General features: G+C 41.3%; 1 protein-coding gene across 1 annotated transcript; it reads right to left on the bottom strand.

The window, feature by feature from the left end:
* Positions 1 to 27: 27 nt before the first annotated feature.
* On the bottom strand, positions 28 to 27718 carry LOC124884709 (extracellular calcium-sensing receptor-like). Its single transcript, XM_047392758.1, is given in 22 exon segments — positions 28 to 409; positions 527 to 607; positions 713 to 1185; positions 1797 to 1920; positions 2047 to 2143; positions 2251 to 2381; positions 2466 to 2680; positions 2783 to 2949; positions 3203 to 3393; positions 3477 to 3629; positions 3720 to 3882; positions 3970 to 4128; positions 11631 to 11751; positions 11867 to 12071; positions 24490 to 25370; positions 25451 to 25574; positions 25662 to 25883; positions 26005 to 26204; positions 26636 to 26822; positions 26824 to 26932; positions 27078 to 27367; positions 27458 to 27718. Coding segments are annotated over 22 exon segments (4911 nt in total). The 3' UTR covers positions 28 to 52.
* Between the last annotated feature and the right edge of the window lie 88 nt (positions 27719 to 27806).

Raw genomic sequence — 27806 nt, 5'->3', positions numbered from 1 at the left:
TATTTGTGATGGTCACAATGAAAACAAACAACTACATCAAACTTGATGGGGTTTATCTATTATATTTTCCAGTCATACCTTTTCTAATGTTCCTTTCAGGATGCAGTAGAATTATGTAACATTTGGGCACAAAAATACACAACAACAGGCCAAAACTGGAGGCTAATATTGCAAATATTTCCACAGTTACTGAGAACTTTCCAGGTGAGCTAACATAAGCTGGAATGAAACAGATCCACACCGCCCAGAAAATCAGCATACTGAAGGTAATGAACTTGGCTTCGTTAAAGGTATCTGGCAGCTTCCGTCCAAGAAACGCCAAGAGAAGGCACACAAAAGCAAGCAAGCCAATGTAGCTTAGGAGCAGGTAAAATCCAAGTGGCCATGGTTCCTTACACTCCAAAACAATCTATTTGGGGAAAAGAATACAATGTTGTAACCTTGATGTTTACAATAAAAGTGTTATGTGTATAATATGGTTATGATTGAATTTGACAGGATGATTATTAAGACTCGATATGCTTACTTTTCCATATGAAGCTTGGTATGTAGGATTCCTTACAGGGAAAGGAGGTGCACCCAACAGCCAGCCAACACACAGACAAATCTGAGAGAACAAATAACAATAAAATGATAAACAATACTACTAATAATATAATATTAATAATAATGGTAAACTGTGTAGGGTTTTCAGAGCTGCATATTTTTCCACCTGAGGAGTTGTTGTGCAGAGGATCATAGTCCTCTGTTGGGATGGCCCAAACAGCTTCAGCCCCCTGGAGCTTGGTATATTAGCCCGAAAAGCCAAAAGAACCACAACAGTCTTAACCAGGAGACAGGACAGACAGATTACAAAGCTAATCCCAAACACAGACTGACGAAGCATACAGGTCCACACTGAGGGTTGGCCAATAAACACCAGGGAACAGAGAAAACATAGCTTAATCGACAACAGAAGCAAGAAACTTATTTCGGAGTTGTTGGCCTTAACAATGGGCGTAGTGCGGAAACGATGGAAGATCACAGTAATGATGATTGTTAGGATGACGCCAAGCAAGATCAGTACAACTAGGATAATGCCCATGGTCTCACTGAATGACAAGAACTCTTCAACCCCTGCGACACATTTCACCTTGTGTTTGTCAGACCAGTAGGACTCTGAGCATTTGATACACTCAGTGGAGCCTTTGGGGACACAGAAAATATTAAATGACATAAAATTGTATTCCACAGTCTTATTGGTTGATTACTTTTCCACAACATTTCACTAGCATTAGTGATGGACTACAAAGAACAGGTAAAAAGTACAGTTAAATTCCAAATTATTCATACTTCTGACAGATTAAAACTTAAAGTAATCTTTTAATTTTAGCAACATATTTCTTCTGGCTGAAAATAATAATGTTTTAGAAAGGCTCAGACTTAAATCTTATGCAGAATCTGAGGAGGGAGATAAAGATTAGGGCGATGGCAAGATGGGCTTTACCCTCAAAGACTTACAAGAATAAATTGTTGGAATATAAGGTTGATTTCTCCACTGGTTACTGAGAAGGGTATAATAAATTTTGACTTTTCATTTTTAATAAAATTTAAGTAAAAATATCAAATTATTATAATTTTTGTAATTGATTCTCCTTTGTTGTTTTATTATCTATTCACCTATCCTATTTCTTATCAGAAGCAAACGTCTTGGTTGAATAAAGATTATTGTACATCTAATTCTGCCAGGGATAAAAATTACTTGGGCTTAACTGTATATGCATTGGGAAAAAAAAAAAATAATAAGCATTGCCTACCTGTCTGGTTGCTGATCTCTCCTTCTGCACAAGGCAAACAATCAAAACAACATTGAGATTTTCCAGGACGCCTGGCCTGTCTGCTGCCAGGGGGACATGGAGCACTACACTGAGATACAGGCACCTAAATGATGACCACAAAAGCACAACATAAATTACACAAACATTTCCTTTTATCCACTTCCCACAGTTTAAAGCAATTTTTTTATCAAAATGTTGAATGTTAAGTTTTAAATCACATTTGCTGCACCTGTGACTGGCCTCCTGTCCATACAATAGTGGTGTCATTTATCCTTAATTGTTGTCCCAGTGGAGCTGAACCATCATAACCTCCTACTTTAACAAATCTGTCAACGACATGAAAATCTAAATGAAATCAAGTTGGGACTCTGAATCAAGCAGTAGAGACACATGGATAGGGATAACTGTCTTTAAAATGACCATGATATTTGACCTGATTTTCCCCTCATTGTCCTTCTGCCAGTTAATAATGTCATATAAAGGAACTGGCTCTCCGTTAGTGTCAAAGTAAACTCTCTCTTGAAACTGATTTGTGAAATTTTCTTTCCTCAGATGGTACAGCAACTATTTGAAAAAAAGACAAAAACATCACACAAAAACTTAATAAAAAATAAGCAGGTATTTGTTTTTAGTAACTATTTCACATACCTGCCCTGAGGTGAATTCTTTGTATTTGTGACACACTCCCTCATTAGTCCCTGCAGAATCACAGTTGAGTAAGCTGTGGAGAGCATGGGCAATGGCAAATACAGCTTTATACACATTATAGGATATCCTGACCCGAGATACATCAGTGTAACTGCTTGATGTGATACTTAGGTCTTCTGATCCTGTACATACAGGATTTTTAGCAGTACCTATATGTTCATAAGATGGCCTTTTAAATGAGCTGTTGTTTGTCGCAATAGAAATATTTTGAGAGTCCAGATTGATTATGTAATCCAGTGTTTCTGCCTTGTTTTCATTAGTTACATTTTCATCAAACTTGAGCTGACAACCAAACTGCTCTTCCCAGAACATGTTGATGAATTCCATCCCTTGTTTGGGAGAAGGACGGACATTCAGAAGGAACTCTTTCAACCCAGGGATACTGACTCCAGGAAAGGAGAAGCCGAGCGTTCCCTCTAAAAGGCTGTGGAAGTTCGGAAGTGTCAGAAGGCTAGCAGTCACCCAGGCTTCACTAGCTACCCACTGGATCCCTGTTACATTTCTATGAGTAAGCTGTGAAAATATAGGTACAGATATGTAAGGGTTAGCAAAAAATAAAATAAAATCATGTTTATGTTCTGATCTCTGACTATACCCTAATATAATCATGAAGCCTGCATATCTTCTCTATTCTGCAAAAAAAAAACAAAAAAAAACAGATCCTTACTTCTAGAAACAGATCCAATAGCTGTCCCTCTGTTGCAAAAACCACCACAACATGTGCAGTTGAAATCTGCAGTATGTCTGCCATTTCTTGAATCTCAGTCACTGTGGGTGATTTCGGAATAGTGAGGTGAAATGCCACACACCCGCCACGCTGTGTAAAGTGATTCGAAAATTCTTGTATTCCATACTGACTGTAGTCATCCTGTAATCAACATTGAACGGGTTAGTAATTTACATTAAACAGGTAATATAACAATTGGAGATAAAAGAAAAGCCTAATCTTACTGTCGTCCCTATTGTGCCCACCCAGAGCCATCCTAAGAATGTGACCAGTTGTACAAGACCTCCAACTTGAAAAAGATCACTTGGCACAGTCCGCAAAAATGATGGATACATATGTTTGTCACTAAGACAGGTGCAAGTGGCAAAATAACTCACCTAAGATGAGACAGAGCTTTTTAACAACAAAACATTTTAAAACACTACAAAGAAACTATGCACAAGATGTCTTCTTTTTGCCTTTCTTACCAGTGGGATGCTGAAAGAGCCAAGAACCTGAGCAACAGCTCTTGTTGGGGAAGAGGATGCAAGACCGATGATAGCAGGGATGTGAGAACCAGACAGACATCTGGGAGTTTCATTCTGTGTTGTTAATAATGTTTGTGCCCTGTCATCTGACCTCAACCCTGTTGTTCCAAAATCCCTTTTGTTTGTCAAATTTATGGTGTTTTTCTTTTCCAAAATTTGGTTGTTACTGGCCATAGAATCAGGGAAACTAAGTAAAGAGAAAAGAGCCTGCAGACTTCTGGGGACATTGTCACAGCTGTCCAAGATGCGATAGCCAAGTTTAACACCTGGTAGTAGGCTTGATATGTTGTTTATTTCCTCCACAGCAAACACCATTGTCATCATCCAGCGGAAGGCTCTGTGATCAAATCTGCAAACATTATAGTCAAATATTTGTCAAAAGTCAATCATTTGTCAAGTGACCAATTAAACAGTTTTAAAAACAGAGCACAGACAGTAGTTAATGAAACGTAAATACATTAAATACTAATATCCTAACACTTACCCACTGCAAGGTGCAATCTGGGGTTTGCTTTGGTAGCTGTGCTGAAGCTCAGAGGTCAGATAGTGTAGAGGGAAAAACCCTCCTATGAGAACATCCCCTTCCGTCTGCAAGGCTAGAGGCACATTATCTTCTACTTTCACACATTGAGGTGAGGTAGATTCGAAACCACTCATTTCCTCCATCTGCAGACCATCCAGTCCTTCTTTTATGGCCTTTTTGGTTTTCTCAACTCTTTCCTCTATATTCAAAATTTTTCTTTTTTCCACAGAATGACAAAACCCTGACAACGCAATAAAAAGAATGCTAAATAAAACCCAAAGATGCAATATTAAACAGTGCCTGAAAAAGGTTAACTGGCTTCCCCATACTGACCCCATAAAGACTGTATGTGCGGGACCCAATGATTATCTAACAAAGACTCTGACACACTGCTGAGTTAAGATAAATTAGAAACTGTTATTATGTGTGCTCCATTTTATTAGTAATATGAGTCATCACCAGTTCTACCAATCACAGTGAAAATAAACAGCACAGAAAAAGTGAATGATATTGTTAAAATGTTGACACCAAGCATATGAGAAAAAAATAAAATAAATAAAAGACAGAGATGTTAAGAAACATCCTGGACACCTTCCTCGGGAGGTCTTCCAGGCACGTCCCACCGGGACGAGGCCCAGGGAATGGCCCAGGACACGCTGGAGGGACTATGTCTCTTGGCCGGCCTTGGGCTCCCCCTGGAGGAGCTGGAGGAGGTGTCTGGGGTGAGGGACGTCTGGGTGTCTCTGCTGAGTCTGCTGCCCCCGCGACCCGGTCCCGGATAAAGCGGAAGACGACGAGTACGAGATGTTAAGAAACAGACTCAGGAATGTACTGTATTTTGAAATATGAAATAATTATCTTCCTTTTTGATTTTAGTTTTGAATTTAAACAATTTACACTCAAATAACAATTAAAATCAATATTTAAAACTCTAGAAAGTACTTGAAATATGAATTACAGTTATTAATACATTTTGCATGAAAACATATGCATTAATGAAGACTTTTTAGTAATCTATTTTGGTAAACTATTGTAATCTACTGGACATTGTTTAGTTGAGCTAACTTGACGTTGCACTGAGGTACAGTATCATGTTTAAACATGTTTATTCCAAACCAATATATTCTTAATCGTTCTTTGGGCAGCAATTAACTTTAATGTTGTGACATGATATTCAGCAAGTTTAAAGTTCATATGATTAGCAAAAGATTGTTAATTTGTCCTTTTTAAATACATTGCCAAGAGGGCATGTCAATGAGATTTAGGTATGTAATGATTAAACCGTAAAGTTGGCTCTGATGCAACAAGTAGTAGAGGAAGAATGAGTAAAGACACAAAACATATTATCAATCCAATGTGGATACTGTAATTTATGCAATGTGTTGGTAAATTAAAGGAACAGGAACACATTCTTATACCAGTCAGCAAAATACAATCTTCTGGATAACAAATTCAGATAGAGTTGTTCTGTTCATGAAAATCTGATAATTTAACTTTCAGTTTATGCCAGTTACTTCATTTTTGATAAACCTAATGCTAAAAAACATTTGTACTTTTAATACCATGCAACATTTGTGACCTCCTTAATATTGCAAAAATGTTAATAACCACATTCATGCATCCAGCCATTCAGGATACGATTACCAACCTTTACTGACAATCTTCCCCCATCCTCTCTGTAGCTGTTTTTTGTCAGATTTCTGTAAATAAAGGCCACCTGCACAACAGAAATCTTAAAAAAAACCAACAAAGCTAAAACTAGATCCATAATGAAATAGAAACCCTGTAATATAGAAACCCACAAAATAGTGTAATCAGTATATATTTGTTTTTTAATTGGCCTGAAACATTTCTATATTACACTGTGTTTTCATTTGTAAAATTGTTATATACTTCTTGTTCTATATACTAGGTGTACCAGTTTAATTGCTTGGCAACAACATTAAGTCAGTAAAAGAAACACAATGCATTTAGGCATATCTATGTTGTGATAATGACACCATCATGTTTAAAATAAGCACTGGCATGAGGAAGAAATTAGAACAATGTCATAATGAATATGGCAAGGGTACGTTTTGCAAATAAGCTGGTCAGAGTATATCAAAAACTGCTGTTCTACTTGAATTTTCATAAACAAACATTTCTCTGGTTTAACGGCTGTCTTGATGAAAATGCCTGTTGATGTCAGAATGAGCAGTATGAATAGGAACAAGTAAACACTTGTTAAAACAAATGTTTGTGGAATTACATTTCTAAAAGCATAAAACCTTGAGCCTTCAAGCAGATGGGCTACAATACCAGAAGACGGAACTGAAGCCATTAATGTCTAAGAACATGGAGCTGAGGCCACAGATAATACAGGCTAAAGAAATTGGACAATAAATCATTGGGAAAACATGTCATGTGATGAGTCCTAATTACAGCTGTAACATTAAGAAAGGATTGTCATTGTTTTTATAGTTGCTTTGACCCACATGCAGAAATACACTCAGGAGTACAGTTTTAACAAGTTTGTTAAGAAATATTTTGTTTGCTGGAGAAACAGGAACTGTATGGAGAAGGGATCAATGGTAAGTGACAGGTAATATTCTGGGTTGTTGATCTTGATATACACTGCTCAAAAAAAATAAAGGGTAAATCAAACTTCTGTGAAATCAAACTGTCCACTTAGCAAGCAACATTGATTGACAATCAATTTCACATGCTGTTGTGCAAATGGAATAGACAACGGGGAAATCTTTGGCGATTAGCAAGACACACTCAATAAAGGAGTGGTTCTGCAGACCACTTCTCAGTACCTATGCTTTCTGGCTGATGTTTTGTTTACTTTTGAATGTTTGTGGTGCTTTCACACTCTTGGTAGCATGAGACGGACTCTACAACACACACAAGTGGCTCAGGTAGTGCAGCTCATCCAGGATGGCACATCAATGCGAGCTGTGGCAAGAAGGTTTGCTGTGTCTGTCAGCATAGTGTCCAGAGCCTGGAGGTGCTACCAGGAGACAGGCCAGTACACCAGGAGATGTGGAGGAGGCCGTAGGAGGGTAACAACCCAGCAGCAGGATCGCTACTTCCGCCTTTGTGCAAGGAGGAACAGGAGGAGCACTGCCAGAGCCCTGCAAAATGACCTCCAGTAGGCCACAAATGTGCATGTGTCTGCATAAATGGTTAGAAACCGACTCCATGAGGATGGTATGAGGGCCCGATGTCCACAAATGGGGGTTGTGCTCACAGCCCAACAACGTGCAGGATGCTTGGCATTTGCTAGAGAACACCAGGATTGGCAAATTCGTCACTGCCGCTCTGTGCTCTTCACAGATGAAAGCAGGTTCACACTGAACACATGTGACAGATGTGACAGAGTCTGGAGACACCGTGGAGTGCGATCTGCTGCCTGCAACATCCTTCAGCATGACCGGTTTGGCAGTGGGTCAGTAATGGTGTGGGGTGGCATTTCTTTGGAGGGCCGCATGGCCCTTCATGTGCTCACCAGAGATACCCTCACTGCCATTAGGTCCCGAGATGAGATCCTCAGACCCCTTGTGAGACCATATGCTGGTGCGGTTGGCCCTGGGTTCCTCCTAATGCAGGACAATGCTAGACCTCATGTGGCTGGAGTGTGTCAGCAATTCCTGCAAGATGAAGACATTGAAGCTATGGACTGGCCCGCCCGTTCCCCAGACCTGAATCCGATTGAGCACATCTGGGACATCATCTCTCGCTCCATTCACCTACGTCACGTTGCACCACAGACTGTCCAGGAGTTGGTGGATGCTTTAGTCCAGGTCTGGGAGGAGATCCTTCAGGAGACCATCCACCGTCTCATCAGGAGCATGTCCAGGTGTTGTAGGGAGGTCATACAGACACATGGAGGCCACACACAATACTGAGCCTCATTTTGACTTGTTTTAAGGACATTACATCAAAGTTGGATCAGCCTGTAGTGTGTTTTTCCACTTTTGTGTGTGACTCCAAATCCAGGCCTCCATTGGTTAACAAATTTGATTTCCATTGATTATTTTTGCGTGATTTTGTTGTCAGCACATTCAACTTTGTACAGAACAAAGTATTCAATGAGAATATTTCATTCATTCAGATCTAGGATGTGTTATTTGAGTGTTCCCTTTATTTTTTGAGCAGTGTATTTTTTGCTTACAGAGGGTGATTAGGAGATCCGCCAGGGGGAGCAGAAGTGAGATGATGGAAAACTCCGGGAGCGTGTCGGGTAAATGAAAGGTCCAGGTAATTCAGTTTTACTTGCACTTGAGGTGGAAGAGGCACCAGGTGGATGATCTTGGAGGGGAGCATGGTGGAAGGTGAGCCAGGTTCGTTCACAGGTAGCGAAAGGAGACTTGAAATCCGAATGCAGCCAACTGAGAAGATAATCCATCAAGTTCTCTTGCAGAGAGAGAGTCTGGATCTTCTGCATACGCGGACTGGATAAGAAGCTCGGAACTGGAGGTAACCTGGGAAGGACGACACAAGAAGGTAAGTAGTCAGAAAAAATTCACAAGGAGACTTTTATTGGCCAGCTAGAGTTACCACTGCAGGTTAACACTCAGGCACCAGTGTTGGCAACGTTGGGTACTTCAGCTCCTCTCCTGATGAGGCTGATGGAGAACACCTGCGGACTCAGCTCCTACTGTGCGTCTGGTGCCATCTAGAGGTTGAATGGGGTTAGCAGCAGGTAAAAAAAGTGAACAGAAAAAAAAAGCTCCCAGAACTCCGACAGTACTCCCCTCTCAACGGCCGCCGCCTGGCGGCCCAGAGGAAGTAGAAGGAAGGGAGGAGAGGTAGTCAGAGATGAGAGATGGGTCGCAGACAAAAGACCGGGCCACCCAGGTGCGGTCCTCAGGACCATAGCCCTCCCAGTTGACGAGACACACAAAGAACACAACCTGAGCATGTGTGCTGCAAATAGTCTGCTAGCACCAAGGTAGCTGAATTCAACACAAACAAACCAAACTTCATAAAATGAAAAACGTTTAGATCATTTTAACCTAAATCACTTCTATGTTTTTCTGCCCAAACACTTAACCTCATGAACTGTGGTGAGGAACATTGTCCAAGCAACGATGAAGTTTGAAGAGAGTATCCACAGTGAACAATGGTTAGCTACAGCTAACCTCCTTAGCTGTGGGAGTGGCGGTTGTTCTGTCGGCCGGTCTGTGAACAAACGGTTAGCTTCTAGCTAACCTCCGTGGCTGTGGATGAAATACGGCCCGTTCTGTCCACCAACCACACTGCACGTTAACACGGTGATGTGGTCTCTGCTGTCTTCCTTCCAGACTGGGAGACCGCACCACTCGGCTTCGTAGAGACCGCTTCTCTGTAGGGTACTTCTCTGGGACAGTTTGCTTCTGCAGGTCTCAGAGAGAAAGTAAGCAATTCTTACACCTTGATTTTCCTGTTCATGAATGAAAATACCAGATACACAGAAAGTATTTCATTCGTACTTAACTTTGCATATGATCGATGATTGTATGACATCCTTGGATCCAGTTGAAGAGTTTATGTCTGTTTGCCAGCAAAGAGACATCAGCACGCTTTGTCCCCCTCCTATCCTGATGAACACCGGCGTGGAAGAGGTCGGCTTGTTGGAGAGGGCGTGCTTTTATTCAGACAGTGGCATCATGGGAAGTCTGCTGCTACCCCCCTTTCCTCAGTTGCTGGAAGTCAGTTAAATGCTATTTATTTTGAAAGTTCCGGAAAAGTGTGTACCGGAGTTTTAATGTTGAAATCCATGGCTGGGTCCCAACAAATGGAACCAGTGGATCAGGTGGGACCGGACAGTTGACGGGACGTAAGTCCGATTTGGGGGTCCAGTTCCGGGATCTGGTTAATTTCTGAGGGCCTGGGATACCAAATTCTCCACATCCCACGTGAGGGGTCCAATAACACAACTTTGTGGTAGGATGGGAGCAGGTTCCTTGTCAGAGTCGTCTGGGGAGAACTGTCGAGAGAGGGCGTCGGGCTTGATATTTTTGGAACCAGGTCTGTATGTGATTGAAAGGTTAAAACGTGAAAAGAAAAGGGACCAACAGGACTGGCGAGGATTAATGCGTTTGGCTGCTTGAAGGTAGGCTAGGTTTTTATGATCTGTCCATACCACAACTGGGTGTTCAGCGCCCTCCAGCCAATGACATCACTCCTCTAGGGCCAGTTTTATTGCCAGGAGTTATTGGTCTCCCACATCATAATTTCTCTCGGATGGATTGAATCTGCGGGAGAAAAAGGCACAAGGGTGAAGTTTACCATCAGAGTCAGAAACTTGGGATAGCACAGCCCCTGCTCCAATGTCAGATGCGTCAACTTCTAGTGTGAATTGTTTTGACGGGTTTGGATGAATGAGAATGGGGGCTTGAAAAAACTGTCTTTGAGCTTATTAAAAGCTGCATCTGCCTGTGGAGTCCACTCAAAAGGGTGTTTAGTGGAAGTCAGAGCGCTTAATGGGGCTGCAGTTTGACTGTAGTTTCTGATGAATCTTTTATAAAAATTGGCCAAGCCCAAAAACCGTTGAAGCTGGTTACGTGAGTCAGGAGTGGGTCATTTGAGTACAGCCTAAATCTGGGTCTGAACGAACCTGCCCACCCTCTGGGATGAATCCGAGGAAGGTAACGGAGGGCTTGTGAAACTCACACTTTTCAGCTTTTACATATAGACGGTTCTCTTGGAGGTGTTGAAGGACCGGGCGGACATGTTGTTGATGCTCTGAGAGGTCTTTTGAGTAAATTAGGATGTCATCTAAATACACAAAAACGAAACGATTGATGAAGTCCCTCAGGACATCATTCACTAGGGCCTGAAACATGGCTAGGGCGTTACAGAGGCCGAAAAGCATAACCAGATACTCAAAATGTCCTAAAGCGGTTTTCCATTTGTCCCCCCTGGCAGATTCGGACGAGATGGTAAGCATTACGGAGGTCAAGTTTGGAAAATATGGTAGCATCTTGTATGGGTTAGAATGCGGAGATGAGTGGAAGAGGATATTTGTTCTTTATTGTGATAAGATTGAGTCCCCTGTAGTCACTGCATGGACGAAGGGATCCATATTTTTTCCCCACAAAGAAAAATCCTGCCCCTAGTGTAGACGATGAGGGACGAATGATTCCTGCAGCTAGGGACTCAGTGATACATTTTTCAAGGGTCTGTCGTTCTGGGCGTGAGACATTATAAAGTCCACTGGAGGGCAGAGGTACCCCAGAGAGAAGGTCAATGGCACAGTCGTATGGCCTTTAAGGGGATAAGGGCAGAGCCTTAGTCTTACTGAAGACCTGTTTTAGATCTATATACTCCTTGGGAACTGAAGTAAAGTCAGGATACTCTACTGTTCCAGGATCAGGTTCTGGTTGTTTGGGTAGAACGGCTGAATATAAACAGGATGAGACGCAGTTAGTGGACCAGGAACTAATTTTGACAGTTTGACTAGTGAAGGAGTGGGTTGGGGTTCTGAGATACAGGAAAACACAAGGAAACACAAAGAATGATATCTGTTCACGATGATTGCCAGAGATTATTAATTACAAAGGCTTGGTCTTGTGTGTGATGTGTTGAAGGTTCTTACCGTTAATGGCAGAAACCAGGTGAGGGATAGGAAGGAGTTCAGTGTCGATCTGAGCCAGTTCCACCAAACGTTGGTCGATTAAATTTTGCTCACTTCCTGAGTCAATGAGAGCTGATAAATGGAGTGAGTCTTGGGAGAACAAGATGGTAGCTGGTATGGTGAATCGGTAATTGGTAGGGGTGAAATGGTTGTCCGTCAGGTTCCCCTATACAAATGGAGGAACCTCTTTTTTGGTCGCACTGGACAAGAGGCGATGAAGTGTCTGTGTGTGCCACAGTATAAACACTGTATGGATTCCATTCTTCGTTGACGTTCCTCTGGGGAGAGCCGAGTTAGACCAATTTGCATGGGTTCTGGGAAAGGTGTAAGTGGTTCAGGGCGAGGTGCTGCGGCTGAGCTCTGAGGTGACTGTGATCTCACAGCAAACCTTTCAAAATGTGACTTTCTTCTATCTCTCAATCTATTATCAACTCGAGTAGCTAGAGCTATAACTTCATTTAAAGTCTTGGGTTCATCTAGCAAAAACTAACTCATCCTTCAAAGATTCGTCAAGGAACTGGAGAAAGGCGGCTTTAAGAGTGCAGGTATCCCAACCTGAAGCTGCTGCTTGTGTACGAAATTCTATAGAAAACTCAGAAATTGGTTTATTTCTTTGTTTTAACGCCAACAGGCGGCGGGCTGTATGTGTCTGGTCTAACTCAGTGCAAAAAATCTGCTTGAATTCACTTATAAAATCATTATAAGTGCAGCCGAATCAATTATGATCGGTAAAGCGAACCTCAGCCCATCTTAGTGCCTTTCCAGAAAGGAGTCCTAAAATAAAAGAGATTTTAACATCATCATGGGGAAAAGATTGTGGAGAGCGATTAAACACAAGGGAGCACCGTAAGAGGAAACCTCCACAACTACCAACCTCACCGGAAAGCTTCTCCACATTGGGAGAATGATCGGGATCGGGAATGAGTAAGTTGGTGTGAGACGGCGGACTCAGCGGCGCCCCCTGGTGCAGCGGGGTTTAGACTGTTCAGAGCATGTTGGAGTAAAGAGGACATCTGTTCAATCTGTTGGTTTGTGTGGCGTTGCTGTTGCAGGAGTGATCGAAGTGAGTTTCTGTGGGACTGGATCTGGAGGCTATGATCTGAAAGAGTCCTCCTGAGTGTATGTGCTGGGTCAGATTGGCCTGAGTGTTCTGTCATCGTTTTTCTAGCTGCTTAGACCCACATGCAGAAATACACTCAGGAAAACAGGAAAAGTTTTAACAAGTTTATTAAGAAATATTTAGTTTGCTGGAGAAACAGGAACTTGCCGCTGTATGGAGAACGGATCAACGGTAAGTGACAGGTAATATTCTGGGTTGTTGATCTTGATATATTTTTTGCTTACAGAGAGTGATTAGGAGATCCACCAGGGGGGAGCAGCCAACTGAGAAGATAATCCATGAAGTTCTCTTGCAGAGAGAGATTCTGGATCTTCTGCATACGCAAACTGGATAAGAAGCTCGGAACTGGAGGTAACCTGGGAAGGAGGACACGAGAAGGTAAGTACTTAGAAAAAATTCACAAGGAGACTTGTCTTGGCCAGCTAGAGTTACCACTGCTGTTAACACTCAGACACCGGAGTGTTGGCAACGTTGGGTACTTAAGCTCCTCTCCTGATGAGGCTGATGGAGAACATCAGGACTCTGCTCCTATTGTGCGTCTGGTGCCATCTAGAGGTTGATTGGGGTTAGTAGCAGGTAAAAAAGGTGAACAGAAAAAAAAGCTCTCAGAACTCCAACAAGGATAGTCAGAATTTGTTACAGGCAACATGTACGCGTGGATCTATACTGCCTTGTATTAACGGTTCGGGTTGCTGATGGTTGTGGTGTAATGGTGTTACCCCTAATTAAACATTGTTTGAATGCCTTCAGGATGTGTCGTACTGGAAGATTCACATAATGAATTCGCAACGGACAACTCTGCAGCAAATGCATGCATCATGTTAATATCGTCCAAAATCTTTGAGGAATGCTCTTGACACCTTGTTAAATATACTGACTGAACCTTGAATATATTCAATTCAATTCAATTCAATTCAGTTTTATTTATATAGCGCCAATTCTCAACACATATTTTCTCAAGGCACTTCACAACAGTCAGGTACATACATTCCTATTAATCCTAACAATTGAACAGTGCAGTCGGAGTTAGCTTTTTATTCAAATTGGATAAAAAGTTTTTCTGTCTAAGGAAACCCAGCAGATTGCATCCAGTCAGTGACTTGCAGCATTCCCTCCTCCCGGATGAGCATGTAGAGACAATGGACAGTCACTGGCGTTGACTTTGCAGCAATCCCTCATACTGAGCATGCATGTAGCGACAGTGGAGAGGAAAAACTCCCTTTTAACAGGAAGAAACCTCCAGCAGAACCAGGCTCAGTGTGAGCGGCCATCTGCCACGACCGACTGGGGGTTTGAGAGAACAGAGCAGAGACACAAAAAGAACACAGAAGCACTGATCCAGAAGTACTTTCTATGGGAAGGAAAAGTAAATGTTAATGGATGTAGCTCCTTTAGTCGTTTCACCTAGAAAGAAAGAACAGATAAACTCTGAGCCAGTTTTCAAGGTAAGAGTCTGAAAGAGAGCACATATAATTAGTTACAGTAAAAGCTCAGTCAATTTCCATGTCTAGGAGAGAGAAAGGGTTAAACACTAAACGACAGAGCTATGTGGATCATCGGTAGAGGGTGAGCATTAAGTTGTTGCCAGCAGAAGCTCGGACGATTCCCCTCTCCAGAAAGGTGTCACAGGCAGACACAGAGCCAGGCCAGGTGTAGCTTCTAGGAAGAGAAAAGAGAGAACAAGGTTAAAAGCTGAAATAACAGCAAACAATGCAAAATTGGAGAGTAGTGTGAGAATGTAGCGAAGAGGGTGAAAGTGGTCGTTATGTCCTCCAGCAGCCTAAGCCTATAGCAGCATAACTACACAGATAGTTTTAGTTCAGATTATTTAGTTAAACGGCGCTTATTTACAACAATGTCGTCTCAAGGAACCCCACAAAGGGTCCCGCTGATGGTCATTGTTGTACTAAAAACCACAATGATTGGGATACCTCCCTCTGTCAGACTGATTATAACCATTGGAAAAGAGAAGGGGTCATACAGGTAGCAGAAATGGAGGGTGTGTTTGCACCTCAACCATAACTGAGCCGGTTTAGGCTAAACCTGACTCCCCCTTACTCCAACCAACAGGGAGGGAAGAAGACGGAGGTAAAAAAATAAGGAAGATAGCTCAGGAGAAACTAAGCCACTCTAACTATAAGCTTTATCAAAAAGGAAAGTTTTAAGCCTAGCCTTAAAAGTAGACAGGGTGTCTGCCTCATGGACTAAAGCTGGGAGCTGGTTCCACAGGAGAGGAGCCTGATAACTAAAGGATCTGCCTCCCATTCTACTTCTAGAGACTCTAGGAACCACCAATAAACATGCAGTCTGAGAATGAAGTGCTCTGTTTGGAACATATGGAACAATCAGATCTCTGATGTATGATGGAGCTAGGTCATTAAGGGCTTTATGTGTGAGGAGGAGAATTTTAAATTCTATTCTGGACTTAACAGGGAGCCAATGAAGGGAAGCTAAAATAGGAGAAATTTGATCTCTCTTTTTAATTTTCATCAGAACTCTTGCTGCAGCATTTTGAATCAGCTGAAGGCTTTTAACTGCATTTTGTGGACATCCTGATAGTAACGAATTACAATAGTCCAGCCTTGAAGTAACAAATGCGTGGACTAGTTTTTCAGCGTCACTCCTAGATAGGATATTTCTAATTTTGGCTATGTTCCGGAGATGAAAGAAGGAACTCCTAGAAACCTGTTTAATATGGGATTTAAATGACATGTCCTGGTCAAAAATAACACCAAGGTTTTTTACTTTATTATCAGAGGTCAATTTAATGCCATCCAGGTTAAGTGATTGACTAAGCAGTTTCTTTTTTAAAGACTCCGGTCCAAAGACGACAACTTCTGTCTTGTCTGAATTTAGAAGCAAAAAAGTTTTACGTCATCCAAGTTTTTATATATATAAAAGGCTAAATATGCTGAATAAAAGTCTGAATATATTTAATGAACTCTGAATATATTAAATAAAAGCCTGAATATGTGACACGCCACGGGAAAACCAGGAACAAGTCGGCAGAGCACAGACGGAGAAAATGAGAAAAAAATGTCAATTTCTGAGAAAATACTGATTTTCGTTTTATTGCAAAATGTGCATGTTGAAATGAAGTATCCACTTAGTTCTTTAAATGACAGTTTCAGAGATTTTTAAATGGAAAATTTTATGTTTAAACTCGGCTTGTTTTCAGCCTAAAACTCAGTATTTCCATTTTGGGGAGGGCAAAAGCCTCAGCTCATTTCTGTAGCGGTTTTGTTTGGCTCTGCGCTGGCTTTTGTTCTGCTTGTCGACCAATAACCAGCATGCTTCAAGAAACCTCGTGGCTACTTAACAGCTCCTATGAAAAATAATGTGTTTCTTCACGATGGACCAAGCTCAGCGTGTTGCAAACTAACTGAATCGCGGGTGTTACAGCGCTTCGCTGTGGGAGTACATGTTCAGAAATACCGCCGCCAAACTCTCTTCAAAATCTGAATCAGAAGGAGATGAAGCGGAAGATGATAGCAACTGCAGTACTTTGGAGAACATTCCTAGTTTGCAGCTGTCTTCAACCAAGACGAGAATGATGAAGAAAGCTTTGGACTGGCGGCTGAGGAGCTAGAACGTAAGATTTCAGAAGCTATAACACATTTGAGGAAAACAGAGACAGTCGAATGGAGAAGATACGTAACTTTGACTGTAAATGCTACGGAAGAAGAAAGGAGAACTCTTCACTTGGGACACAGTCCTGTAGCCGCAAACGTTCTCTAGAGCTCATGTACAACAAACGGATGGATTCTTTAGCAGCAGAAAGGGAGTGGCAGGGCATGAGAATAATCGGACATCTTGAAGCAAACCGGCGTATGCTAGAAACTTCAGCAATGACCACATCCACCAAGAAGACACCAAGGAAAAGAGAACATGCCAGGACTACTTATTCAATCGGAGGCATCGAAGTCTGTCGGAATACCTTTCAGTTTCTCATGGGGTGAGTTTGATAACTTTTTTAAAAACTATTATGATGGGTTACCTATTTTTATGTTTTGTGATAGATGTTTATTTCTATAAACACACCTATGTGCAGAAAAAACGTTGTGTATTGTCATACCAATTTTGCCAACACTCGTCGATGTAAACCATAAGCTGAATATTTCCTTTTTTTCTCCTGCTCAGAATTTGTACAGCCACGTTGACTGACATCATCACACACTTTGATGAGAATGGTGCAAGACCCCGCTTGAGGAAAAAGAGCCAGCGGCCACAGGATCCCCATTTTATCAGCAGTGAGCAACTCCGCACAGTTTTGGAGTTCATAAAGAACTACGCTGAAGATCATGCCATCATGCTGCCTGGTCGACATCCTGGCCACAGGGATTGGCATGTGAAGCTACTGCCAACGCATGTGTCAAGGGCCTCAGTGTGGCGTCTCTATATGAAGTGTGCCAAGGAGCTTGATATGTATAAAAATATATTTTTATAGAACAGTGAAATTCTTCTAATGACCAGTGATGTAAAACTTCATCACAAATTAATAACCCTGTGATATTTTTCTCTCAGGTGAGCGTGCAATTTGCAAATCAAGCTTCAAGGCGCTTTGGACCTAGCTACTCCCACACATAAAAAGCTGTAGGCCCGCACCGACCTCTGCTGGCAGTGCCAACAGAATAATGACCAGCTTATAAGAAGTGCAAACCTTCCAGAGGACAGAAAGACTGCAGCAGTCAAGAAGCAACAGGATCATCTTCAGCTTGTTCAAAAAGAGAGGGCCATCTACAACGAGATGACTGCTGCCTGTAAAACGACCTGCGTCGACTATCAATTATCCGTCGACCCCTCCCCACCTTCAAGTAAGAAGATCAGGATGCACTACATCTTTGACTTTGCACAGCAGGTATTTGTTCCACATTGCACTTTTTTTTCTTACATAGTATAAACATAAGACTGCTTTAACGATACACAACTTTTGTTTATTCTAAACCTTGTTTTTTTGTCCTCTGTCTTCATCAGATGCACTTCTCCTCGAACCCACCGCAGCCTGGGCCAATGTACTGTACTTCCTGACACCACGGAAATGTGGACATTTTGGTGTCTTTTGTAAAGGCCTGCAAAACCAGGGGACTTTCCTGATTGATGAAGGCATGTCATCACGGAAGGGGAGCAATGAAGTCATCAGCTACATGCACCACTTCTTCACTCATTTTGGAGTTGGAGAAACTGATGTGGATCTTCATTGTGACAATTGCACTGGGCAAAACAAAAACAGTTTTAAGCTGTGGTATGGCGCCTGTCGGGATGCACACAAGCTTCACTCCACACTAAACATCCACTTCCTGATTGCTGGCCACACCAAATGTGCCACAGACTGTGGCTTTGGCTTATTAAACAAGCATACAAGAGGACCAGGGTCAGCACATTGGCAGATATTGCCAAAGTAAGTCTATTCCATCTGATAGAAAATCAAAGAAGAAAGTCAGTCATGTGCATGAAAACTAATATGCTCATTTCTATTATGGTCCTTCTGTGTACAGGTAGTGGAAAACAGCTCTCCTGAAAGTCGCCTCAACACCCTACAGCTGGTCGGACTGGAAGACGGCACGGTGTTAGTCAACACGTTTGACTGGCAGGCACACCTGAGTCCCTACTTCCGAAAGCTCCCACAGATCAAGAGTTATCAGCACTTCGGGTATCTATTCTGCAGACTTCCACAATCTGTATTTGTCAATAACAAAGAGACATGCAATATTTTAATTGTCTTTTGTGTGCTTTTATTAACAGCTTTGATGCCAACAGACCTAGTGTGGTCCCAGCTAGGATTCACAGCGACGCAGAGTCTGTTAGCTTTCAGCTGCTGTGTGACCCAGAAGTTCTACCCCCAGTCGTCTGTGTTCCTGCCCTGCCTGCACCTGGACTGGCCACGGACAGGCAGACTTATCTTTATTCAAAGATCAGGCCTTTCTGTTCCGATGAAGCAAAGGATATTACATGCCCAGCACCACAAAGCACTACACAGAATAGCACACAGAAGAGAATGATGGTGTGGCACTGTGACATTGGCGTTTTGGCAATTTGTAATGTGTATAGAGTTGTAAATAAAAATCACATTTGTGACAAGATCAAAGTCAAGTTATTTCCCTGGGTCCATTAAAGTCAAGAGGTTTGAAGACATAAAATTTGATGGGTACAGATTAAGTAGCTGCTGCACCAGCCTCTTCTAGATTAACACGTATTCAAAAGGTTTAAGCTATTAGCCCATAGCTCTCTTCATACCTGCACACATAAAATTAATTATTAATGAATTATAAACAATATTTCTGCATGCTACAATAATCTTTGGACATTTCATATCACATATTAAGAAGAACACATCCATATTGAAAAGGATTTTTCTTAAGACTTTCTATTTTTGGACATTTGTTATGATGCATTGCCATGGCAACAGGGTTGTTTCTTACAACCGGGAGCAGCTAATTAATATCTCAAAAGCTCAAATAATACTTCAGCTACAACCCCAAATCCCTGATGAGTTGAAAAGGAGACGCCGTGGATGCAGAGCAGGAGCTAAGAGAAGAGAGAGAAGGAGGAAGTTCAAACAATCTCTTCCATCGATTTTGATGGGCAATGTGAGATCGTTGGGAAACAAGTTGGATGAACTCCAAGCCCTACAAAGGACCCAGCCAGAGTACCGGGCATGCAGTATCATGTGTTTTACTGAGACGTGGCTGCAGGATCATATCCCCAACTCCAGCGTCTCTCTGCCGGGCTTTTTAACCATACGAGCAGATAGAGATTTAAGGAGGAGCGGCAAATGTAAAGGAGGTGGACTGGCACTACTTGTGAACAACAGATGGTGTAACCCAGGACATGTTACTGTGAAGTGTCATCTCTGCAGTCCAGATATTGAACTGTTGGCAATAAGTTTTCATCCATATTATTTACCCAGAGAGTTCACCAGTGTTATTTTGGCAACAGTTTACGTTCCACCTTCCGCTGTTGCCGACACTGCATGTGATGCCATCAGCTCAGTTGTTGCTAAGCTACAGACACAAAACCCCAATGCTTTTGTGGCAATTTCTGGTGATTTTAACCATGCTTCACTCTCTGCTACACTTCCAACGTTTCAACAGTTTGTTAGCTGCTCTACCAGAGAAAACAAAACATTGGATTTGTTTTATGCAAATGTCAAGGACTCATACATCTCTACAGCAAGACCTCCTCTAGGCAAATCAGGTCACAATCTTGTTTTTCTCTGCTCAAAATATAAGCCCCTTGTTCAGAGGCAACCTGTAATAAAGAGGACTGTGAGAAAATGGTCACAGGAAGCTGAAGAAGTTCTGCAAGGTTGCTTTGAGGCTACAGACTGGGATGCACTGTGCCAGCCACATGGAGAGGACATCACCAGATCCGTGAGATGCTTCCCCAATAACAAACCTTGGATCACCAGTGACCTGAAGGACCTGCTTAACAAGAAAAAAGAGCCTTCAGAGAGGGAGACAGAGAATTATTGAGGAGTATACAGAAGCAACTTAAAGTCAAAATAAGAGACAGCAAGGAGGTGTACAAGAAGAAGCTGGAGAGCAAGCTCCAGCAAAACAATATCAGAGATGTGTGGACAGGGATGAAGAAGATCACAGGCTTCAAGCAGAAGGATGATCAGACCGATGGAGGTCTGGACAGAGCCAATGAACTGAACACATTCTTCAATAGGTTCAGTTCAGAAACAAGCTTCGCATCCTCCTTTCCTGCTCACAGCCAAACAGACATTCCACCTTCCTTTGACCCACAGGACCCACAACTGTCCAGTAACACCTCACATTTTTTATCTTCCACCTCAGCCCTAGACCCTTCTGCTTCTACATGTTTGCCTTCAACCATATCAGAAGATGCTGATACTTCCTTTGCTTCCCCCTTCCACCTGTGTGTCTCAAGAAGTCAGGTGAAGAGACAACTGGAGAGACTGAATAGGAATAAGGCTGCAGGTCCATATCATGTCAGCCCTAGAGTCCTGAAGGCCTGTGCAGAGCAGCTTTGTGGGATTCTGCAGCACCCCTTCAACCTTAGCCTGGCCCAGAAGAAGGTTCCGGTGTTGTGGAAGACCTCCTGTCTTGTTCCAGTACCAAAGAAAACTCACCCATCAGTCCTCAATGACTATAGACCTGTTGCCCTGACATCTCACATCATGAAGGTCCTAGAGAGACTCCTGTTGGCCCACCTGAGTAAGCAAACAGTAAACCATCAGGACCCCCTTCAGTTTGCTTATTGCTGTGGAATTGGAGTTGAAGATGCCATCATACACCTGCTTCAACAAACCCACTGTCATCTGGACAAAACCAGTAGCACTGTGAGGATCATGTTCTTTGATTTATCCAGTGCATTTAATACATTCCAACCTGATTTGCTTTGTCAGAAACTCCAGAACACTCAGGTGGAGGCCTCAACAATCTCCTGGATCAAAGACTACCTGACAAACAGACCACAGTTTGTGAGACTGAAAGGTGGTGAGTCTAACCAGGTAGTCAGCAGCACAGGAGCACCACAGGGGACTGTACTCTCACCATTCCTTTTCACTCTGTACACCTCAGACTTCCAGTACAAGACAGACTCCTGTCATCTGCAGAAATACTCGGAATGATTCTGCAGTCGTGGGGTGGATCAGAGATGGACAAGTAGCTGAGTACAGGAAGGTGGTGGACCGCTTTGTGGCATGGTGTGGAAACAATCATCTCATTTTGAACGTAACTAAAACAAAGGAGATGATTGTAGATTTTAAGAGAAACAGGAATAAGTCAAAAACTATTTCTATCATGGGAGAAGAAGTAGAGGTGGTGGAGGACTATAAATACTTTGATGGTCACTTGTACAACAGACTAGAGTGGAGATGCAACTGTGAAGCCATCTATAAGAAGGGACAGAGCAGACTACTTCTTGAGGAAGCTTAGGTCCTTTGGTGTTTGCAGCAAGATGCTGCATATCTTCTATAAGTCTGTTGTGGAGAGTGTGATCTCTTCTGCCATCATCTGCTGGGGAAGCAGCATCAGAGCCAGGGACTTAAAAAAGCTCAACAAGCTGATAAAAAAGGCTGGCTCTGTTCTTGGGACTCCTCTGGAACCTCTGGAGATCATTGTGGAAAGACAGATTCTTAATAAAATGAAGAACATTATGGAGAACCCTGAGCATCATCTTCATGAGACTGTCCTACAACAACAGAGTGTCTTCAGTCAGAGGCTTCTTCAGATCTGCTGTAAGACGGAGCGATACAGGAGATCCTTCCTGTCCACAGCCATCAGCATCTACAACGGCTCTTTGAGGAAACCTTCATAATATGAGCTATAACAACATTTAATTTCCCTTTGGGATTAATAAAGTATTTTTGAATTTAATTTGAATTGAATTGAATATTACCCTGATATTTTGCTAATTGCTGTGAGATAGGATTTCAAACTCTGCCTGAGGCAGAACATTTAATAGACTGGAACTTTAAGTGAGACTTATCTAAAAACAAGAGGAAACCAACCAATCACCAGGATGCACACCTTAGGTTGCAGTCATGATGCAATTTGCAGACATAAATAAAATAAATAATAAATTGTAATGCAGTGCTGTGAATTATCTTTACATAGAAAAATACTACTATGAGTTCAGTGACAGAAGTCTGTGGCAGTCAGTTGGAGCTTATCTTGACAAACAGTTGGGGGAGGTGGGCTATTCAAAGTTATTCAAATTAGCAGCTTTTGTCACCGCCCTGCTTTCAGGGAGAGAAAACAAGGAATCTTTCAGGACTGATTTCTCAGAAAAGTAGTCTGGCGAGTGCAGACATTCAGATGGACATATCTTCTTCCATTATTTTTCAATTTCCACAAGTTTGACATCATTGGAAATCTTAGACTCCACTCTTTCAGAATCTGTACATAACTCAAAACGACCCCGGGTAGACTTGTTCCTGGTTTTGCCACGGCCAGTCACATATATGAAAAGAATATTCTGAATATATTGCGTAAAAGTCAATCTGACACAAGTAGGTGTGCCATGACAAATTAGGACATATGCATTATTTGTCACAGGAAAACCACTATGTAGAAATAGAAAAACCATGGAATCAGATCTGTAACTGCAAATAATGGCTCAGAGAACATGTAGGAATGTTTGATACACTGTAACCTTAGAAAACTGACCTAAGCATGCCCTGATTAAATGGTAAATGGCCTGAACTTGCATAGGGCTTTATCAAGTTCAAGGACCCCAAAGCGCTTTACACTACAATAAGTCATTCATCCATTCATAGACACATTCACACACTGACAGTGGGCCATAGATTCAGGAGAAATAGATTTTCATTTTCAGTGTGAATTCAGTGCTTCATAAAGTGTGCAACCAATTTATAATTATAATAACACTGAACAACAGCAAAATTGAAAAGACCCTATTAATTGTAATAGCATCCTTGCTCAAGGTGTGGCAGCGCTGGCCATACCCATTGCCAAATAGTCAGGTGGCCTATCAGCCACCCCTCTGCTAGTGCAAGCAGGGACAATGACATACAAATTGATCCCAGCGGAAGCCAGCTCCCGTTGTTCATTTCAAAGAGCTGCCTCTAAGAGCCCTTTTGATCTTGACCGACTAGTGTAATGGATGAATGGAGACTTTGTGTTATGCCTTCTAACCCAATATCATGTCTGACCTCACAAATGCTTCAAAATTAATAGTCATTCCCATAAACCTTGTGGGTATTAATTTGTGTGAAGGCAGGCAAACAAATATTTTGTCATTATAGTGTAAATACAGTCTTAATAAAATGTATTTTTACTATTAAATATTCTCAGTAATAGTAGTACTATTACTCAATTGATTGTCTCTCATTTAAAAACAATTCCAACTTAGACCCAAATCAACCACTGTGTAAGTTTATAAGGTGGAGAATCACATCGTAGAATGTTTAACATATAAAATTTTTTAGATACTGATAAGTAATGAGTACATTACTTTGTTCAATATTTATAGACAGTGTTCTAAAACTAAAACTAACAACATTCTATTTTGTGATCTAGTGTGTTCATATATATGCTTTTTACTGCAGGTAACAGTTAATTGTGAATGGTATTTTAATTTGTATTAAACACAAATGTAGGTCATTGCTACATTAAATGTTGTATATCTGCACTTTGGGCTATTTTGTTTTATTTAAATGACATTGCAGGACTAACATTAATGTTATTGTCAAGAACTCCACATTAAATCGAATATAAAACAAATTTTCCCATTTGTATAGAACATTTTCTTTGTAAAATACGTTTTACCTTTTTCAAATTTGTAAACTGACATAAAGGAAATACTGAGCCAAAAATATATAGTTTAAATATTTATTCAAATAGAGAAACCAGAAAGGTAGAAATATGTAAAATACACCCAGTTACTGTTTAAAGTGACAAAGACAGCATGGCTAAAATATTGTCATCTCTATGTTGTGTAAGATAACAGGATACAGTTAGTTTTTGTTCATTAAATATTTCTTTGTGTTTTTGTATGGCTTGAGCAAAATGATGAAACACTTTGGGGCAAATATACACAGTATCAGTCCAAAGCTGGAGGCCAGAATGGCAAATATCTCAACAGCCACAGTAAATTTTCCAGGAGAGCTGATATATGCTGGAATAAAGGTGATCCAGACAGCACAGAATATCAACATGCTGAAAGTTATCATCTAAGCTTCGTTAAAATTATCAGGTAGTTTCCGAGCTAGAACAGCTAACACAAAGCAAAAAACAGCCAGGAGGCCAATGTAGCCAAGCACAGCCCAGAAGCTGATAGTAGAGCCTAAAGCACATTCCAGGATGATCTTCTCCTTGTAGGTGGTTAAATTTTTTACTGGGAATGGAGGACTCACAACCAACCATATAATACAAATTATAACCTGAATAAATGTAAATGAAACTACAGTCATTCTTTGCTGTGGAGGACCAAACCATTTTATGACATTGTTACCAGGAAGTGTAGCTTTAAAGGCCATTAAAACCACGATAGTTTTACCAAGAACACATGAGATACAGAGGACAAAGGTGATGCCAAATACTGTGTGTCGTAGCATACAAGACCACTCAGATGGAGCGCCAATGAAAGTCAATGAACATAAAAAACACAGAGTCAGAGAGAAGAGCAGCAGGAAGCTCAGCTCTGAGTTGTTGGCTCTGACCATTGGAGTTGTTCTGTGACGAAAGAAAACCACTGCTGTAATAATGGCCAAACAGGCCCCAGTAACAGAAAACACTTCCAGAATGATTCCCAGCACTTCATCAAAGGAAAGAAACTCCACAGATTTGGGGAAACAGGCATTTTTTTCTGCATTTGGCCAGAACTCTTTGGGGCATAGGAAGCAATCAGCAGAATCTAAAGAATATATTGAGAAGTGTGTTATCACTAAAGTATTTTGTAATAATGCAGCATTGCATTGAAACAATTGATTTTACCTGTCATATTGCTAATCTCCCCATCAGGACATGGTATACAATCATAGCAGCAGATGGGTTTTCCTTTCTGCAAAACTTTACGACTTCCTGGAGGACAACTCTCAGAGCAAATGGACACTGGTACCTGTCCATGAGATAGAGACAAAAAGTTAAAAAACAACAGTTAAAAAGCAGCTAGACAAAGTTTAATCAACTGGACTGTTGTTATTACTTCTAAGCCACCTTGCACCCAAGTTATGTTTCTGTTGATACGGAACTTCTTGCCTTCTGGCAGTGATGCATCATAATACCCCACTTTTACTGGCTCAATAACTCCTCTCTCGTTCAGCTGCCAGTTTACCAATTCGTAAAAAGCCACTGGATCTCCATTAGCATCAAATAACACATGATAACCATTTTGGGAAATGTTTACGTTTTTGAGCTCAGTAAAAACCTGTGAGTGTGATGCAAGGTCATAAAGATGAAAAAGTATACAGGAAAATGCATTACATTCAATTGCATTTCACCTCAGCAAAGCTAATGACAGTTAAAAACTGAAAATGAGGTTCCCAGACCTCTTCTGACTTCAGCTTGATGGTTTTGTAAAGAGTGAAATTCTTTTTTTGAAACCATGTGTTTTGAATGGCTCGTGCTATTGCATAAACAGCCTTATACACCATGTTAGTAATTCTCAGCTGAGAAGTTTCAGTGTACGGGCTTTGAAGTGTCATTAAATCCTCTTTTCCATTACACATTCTCCTTACTGTACCACCACCTAAAGATACAAGAAGGAAGCAAATGGTAAAGCTAATTTTCATCAGTAATCTTCCATTTTTGAGTATGTATGTATCTATACAAACTAAGAATACTATTCTGTACATTTGTTGAACTTTTTCTGGAGAATGAGAGATATGATTTATGACTTGGAAAATTGTTCATCAGTTCAAAACGGTTTTAACTCAACTCGAAACAACAGATCATGTTCAAATGTTTTCAGTGATACACCCTGTTCTCCAATATATGAATTCTTTAAGGATATTTTATGTAAGAATATGTATTTATGTAGAAATATGTATTGTCTTTTTTGGACAATTCATTTTTGGAAATGGAAGGTCACATTTACCCAAAGCCTTACAAACATAGCAACAGAAGCCTGGAATGAGTTCTCAAATGAATTTAATTAGCGATTACCTTGAAAAATCTCACTTTTTCTTGTGGTGCAGTTAAATGCATCCTCCCAGAACTCAGTGAGCAATGAGGAAGCAGCTACTTCAGAAGGAGAGAGATTCAGAAGGAAATTGTTAAAGCCAGGGATATTAGATTGCTGAATGGAAACTCCGATAGCCCCTGCACAGAAAGTGAAGCTTAACATGTCTGTGTCAGTAAACCAGGCCTTCGCTTCCAATCCACTGACGAGGCGGAGAAGGATCCCGAGCCAACTCTTCCAACAGGATCTTCATCTCTCCAATAGCTGCAAATGCCACTACAACTTTTGCTGTTGACCTGGAAAGATATTAAATGCATAATCTTAAACATATCCCACTTTTTATCAATCTTAGAAAATGTATTTCATTTATTTCTGAATGAACATTCATAAAGTTTGCTGATGGACATCAATGCAAAGTATACATGCAGGAGATACAGAAACCTCCGGATAATGTCAGCGACTCTTTTTATTTTACTGCGTGGGTTGGTCCGATAAAAGGCTTCAGAGTACTCCACACAGATCCCCTCTCTGAGTGCTACTTCAAGAAAAGCTGCCATGCCATTATTTCCATAATCTGAGTCAGATCGAACAGCACCTATCCAAGTCCAACCAAAGTGTTTCACCAGCTTGGCCAGCGCATCAGCTTGAAACTGATCACTGGGAATTGTTCTGAAAAAAGTTGGATACTGCTTCTTATCTGACAGAGAGGCACAAGTGGCGTAGTGGCTCACCTAAAAAAACAAAATGCCAAACATGCTCTGAAATGTAACAATTGAATTAAGAAAAGCTTATTCCATGTGTCAGAAATTCAAACTATATACCTGGGGAATCTTAAAAGACCCAATAATACGTGATATGCTGATGGATGGAGTGGATCCAGATTCGCCCACAACACCCATCACCTCTCCAGACTGAGAACAATTATCACTTTGATAAAACAAAGGATCTTGGCCGTTTGTCAGCTGAAATGCTGCATGCACAGCCACTGGCACGGAGGCACACGAGTCGTGGATCTGATATCCAAGTTTGATTTCCGGCAGCAGCTCTGTGCTGTTATTTATCTCCTCAATGGCAAAGATCATTGCACGAGCAAAGCGCACTTCACGAGGGTCTATTCTGCACAGAAAAAAAATTCAAAAAGTAAAATACACAAGAAAATGCCTTACCAAT

Source organism: Girardinichthys multiradiatus, chromosome 18 (assembly GCF_021462225.1).
Source record: "Girardinichthys multiradiatus isolate DD_20200921_A chromosome 18, DD_fGirMul_XY1, whole genome shotgun sequence".
NCBI classification, from domain to species: domain Eukaryota; kingdom Metazoa; phylum Chordata; class Actinopteri; order Cyprinodontiformes; family Goodeidae; genus Girardinichthys; species Girardinichthys multiradiatus.
The sequence above is the reverse complement of the archived record's forward strand: the minus strand, read 5'-3'. Positions and strand labels throughout refer to the sequence as shown.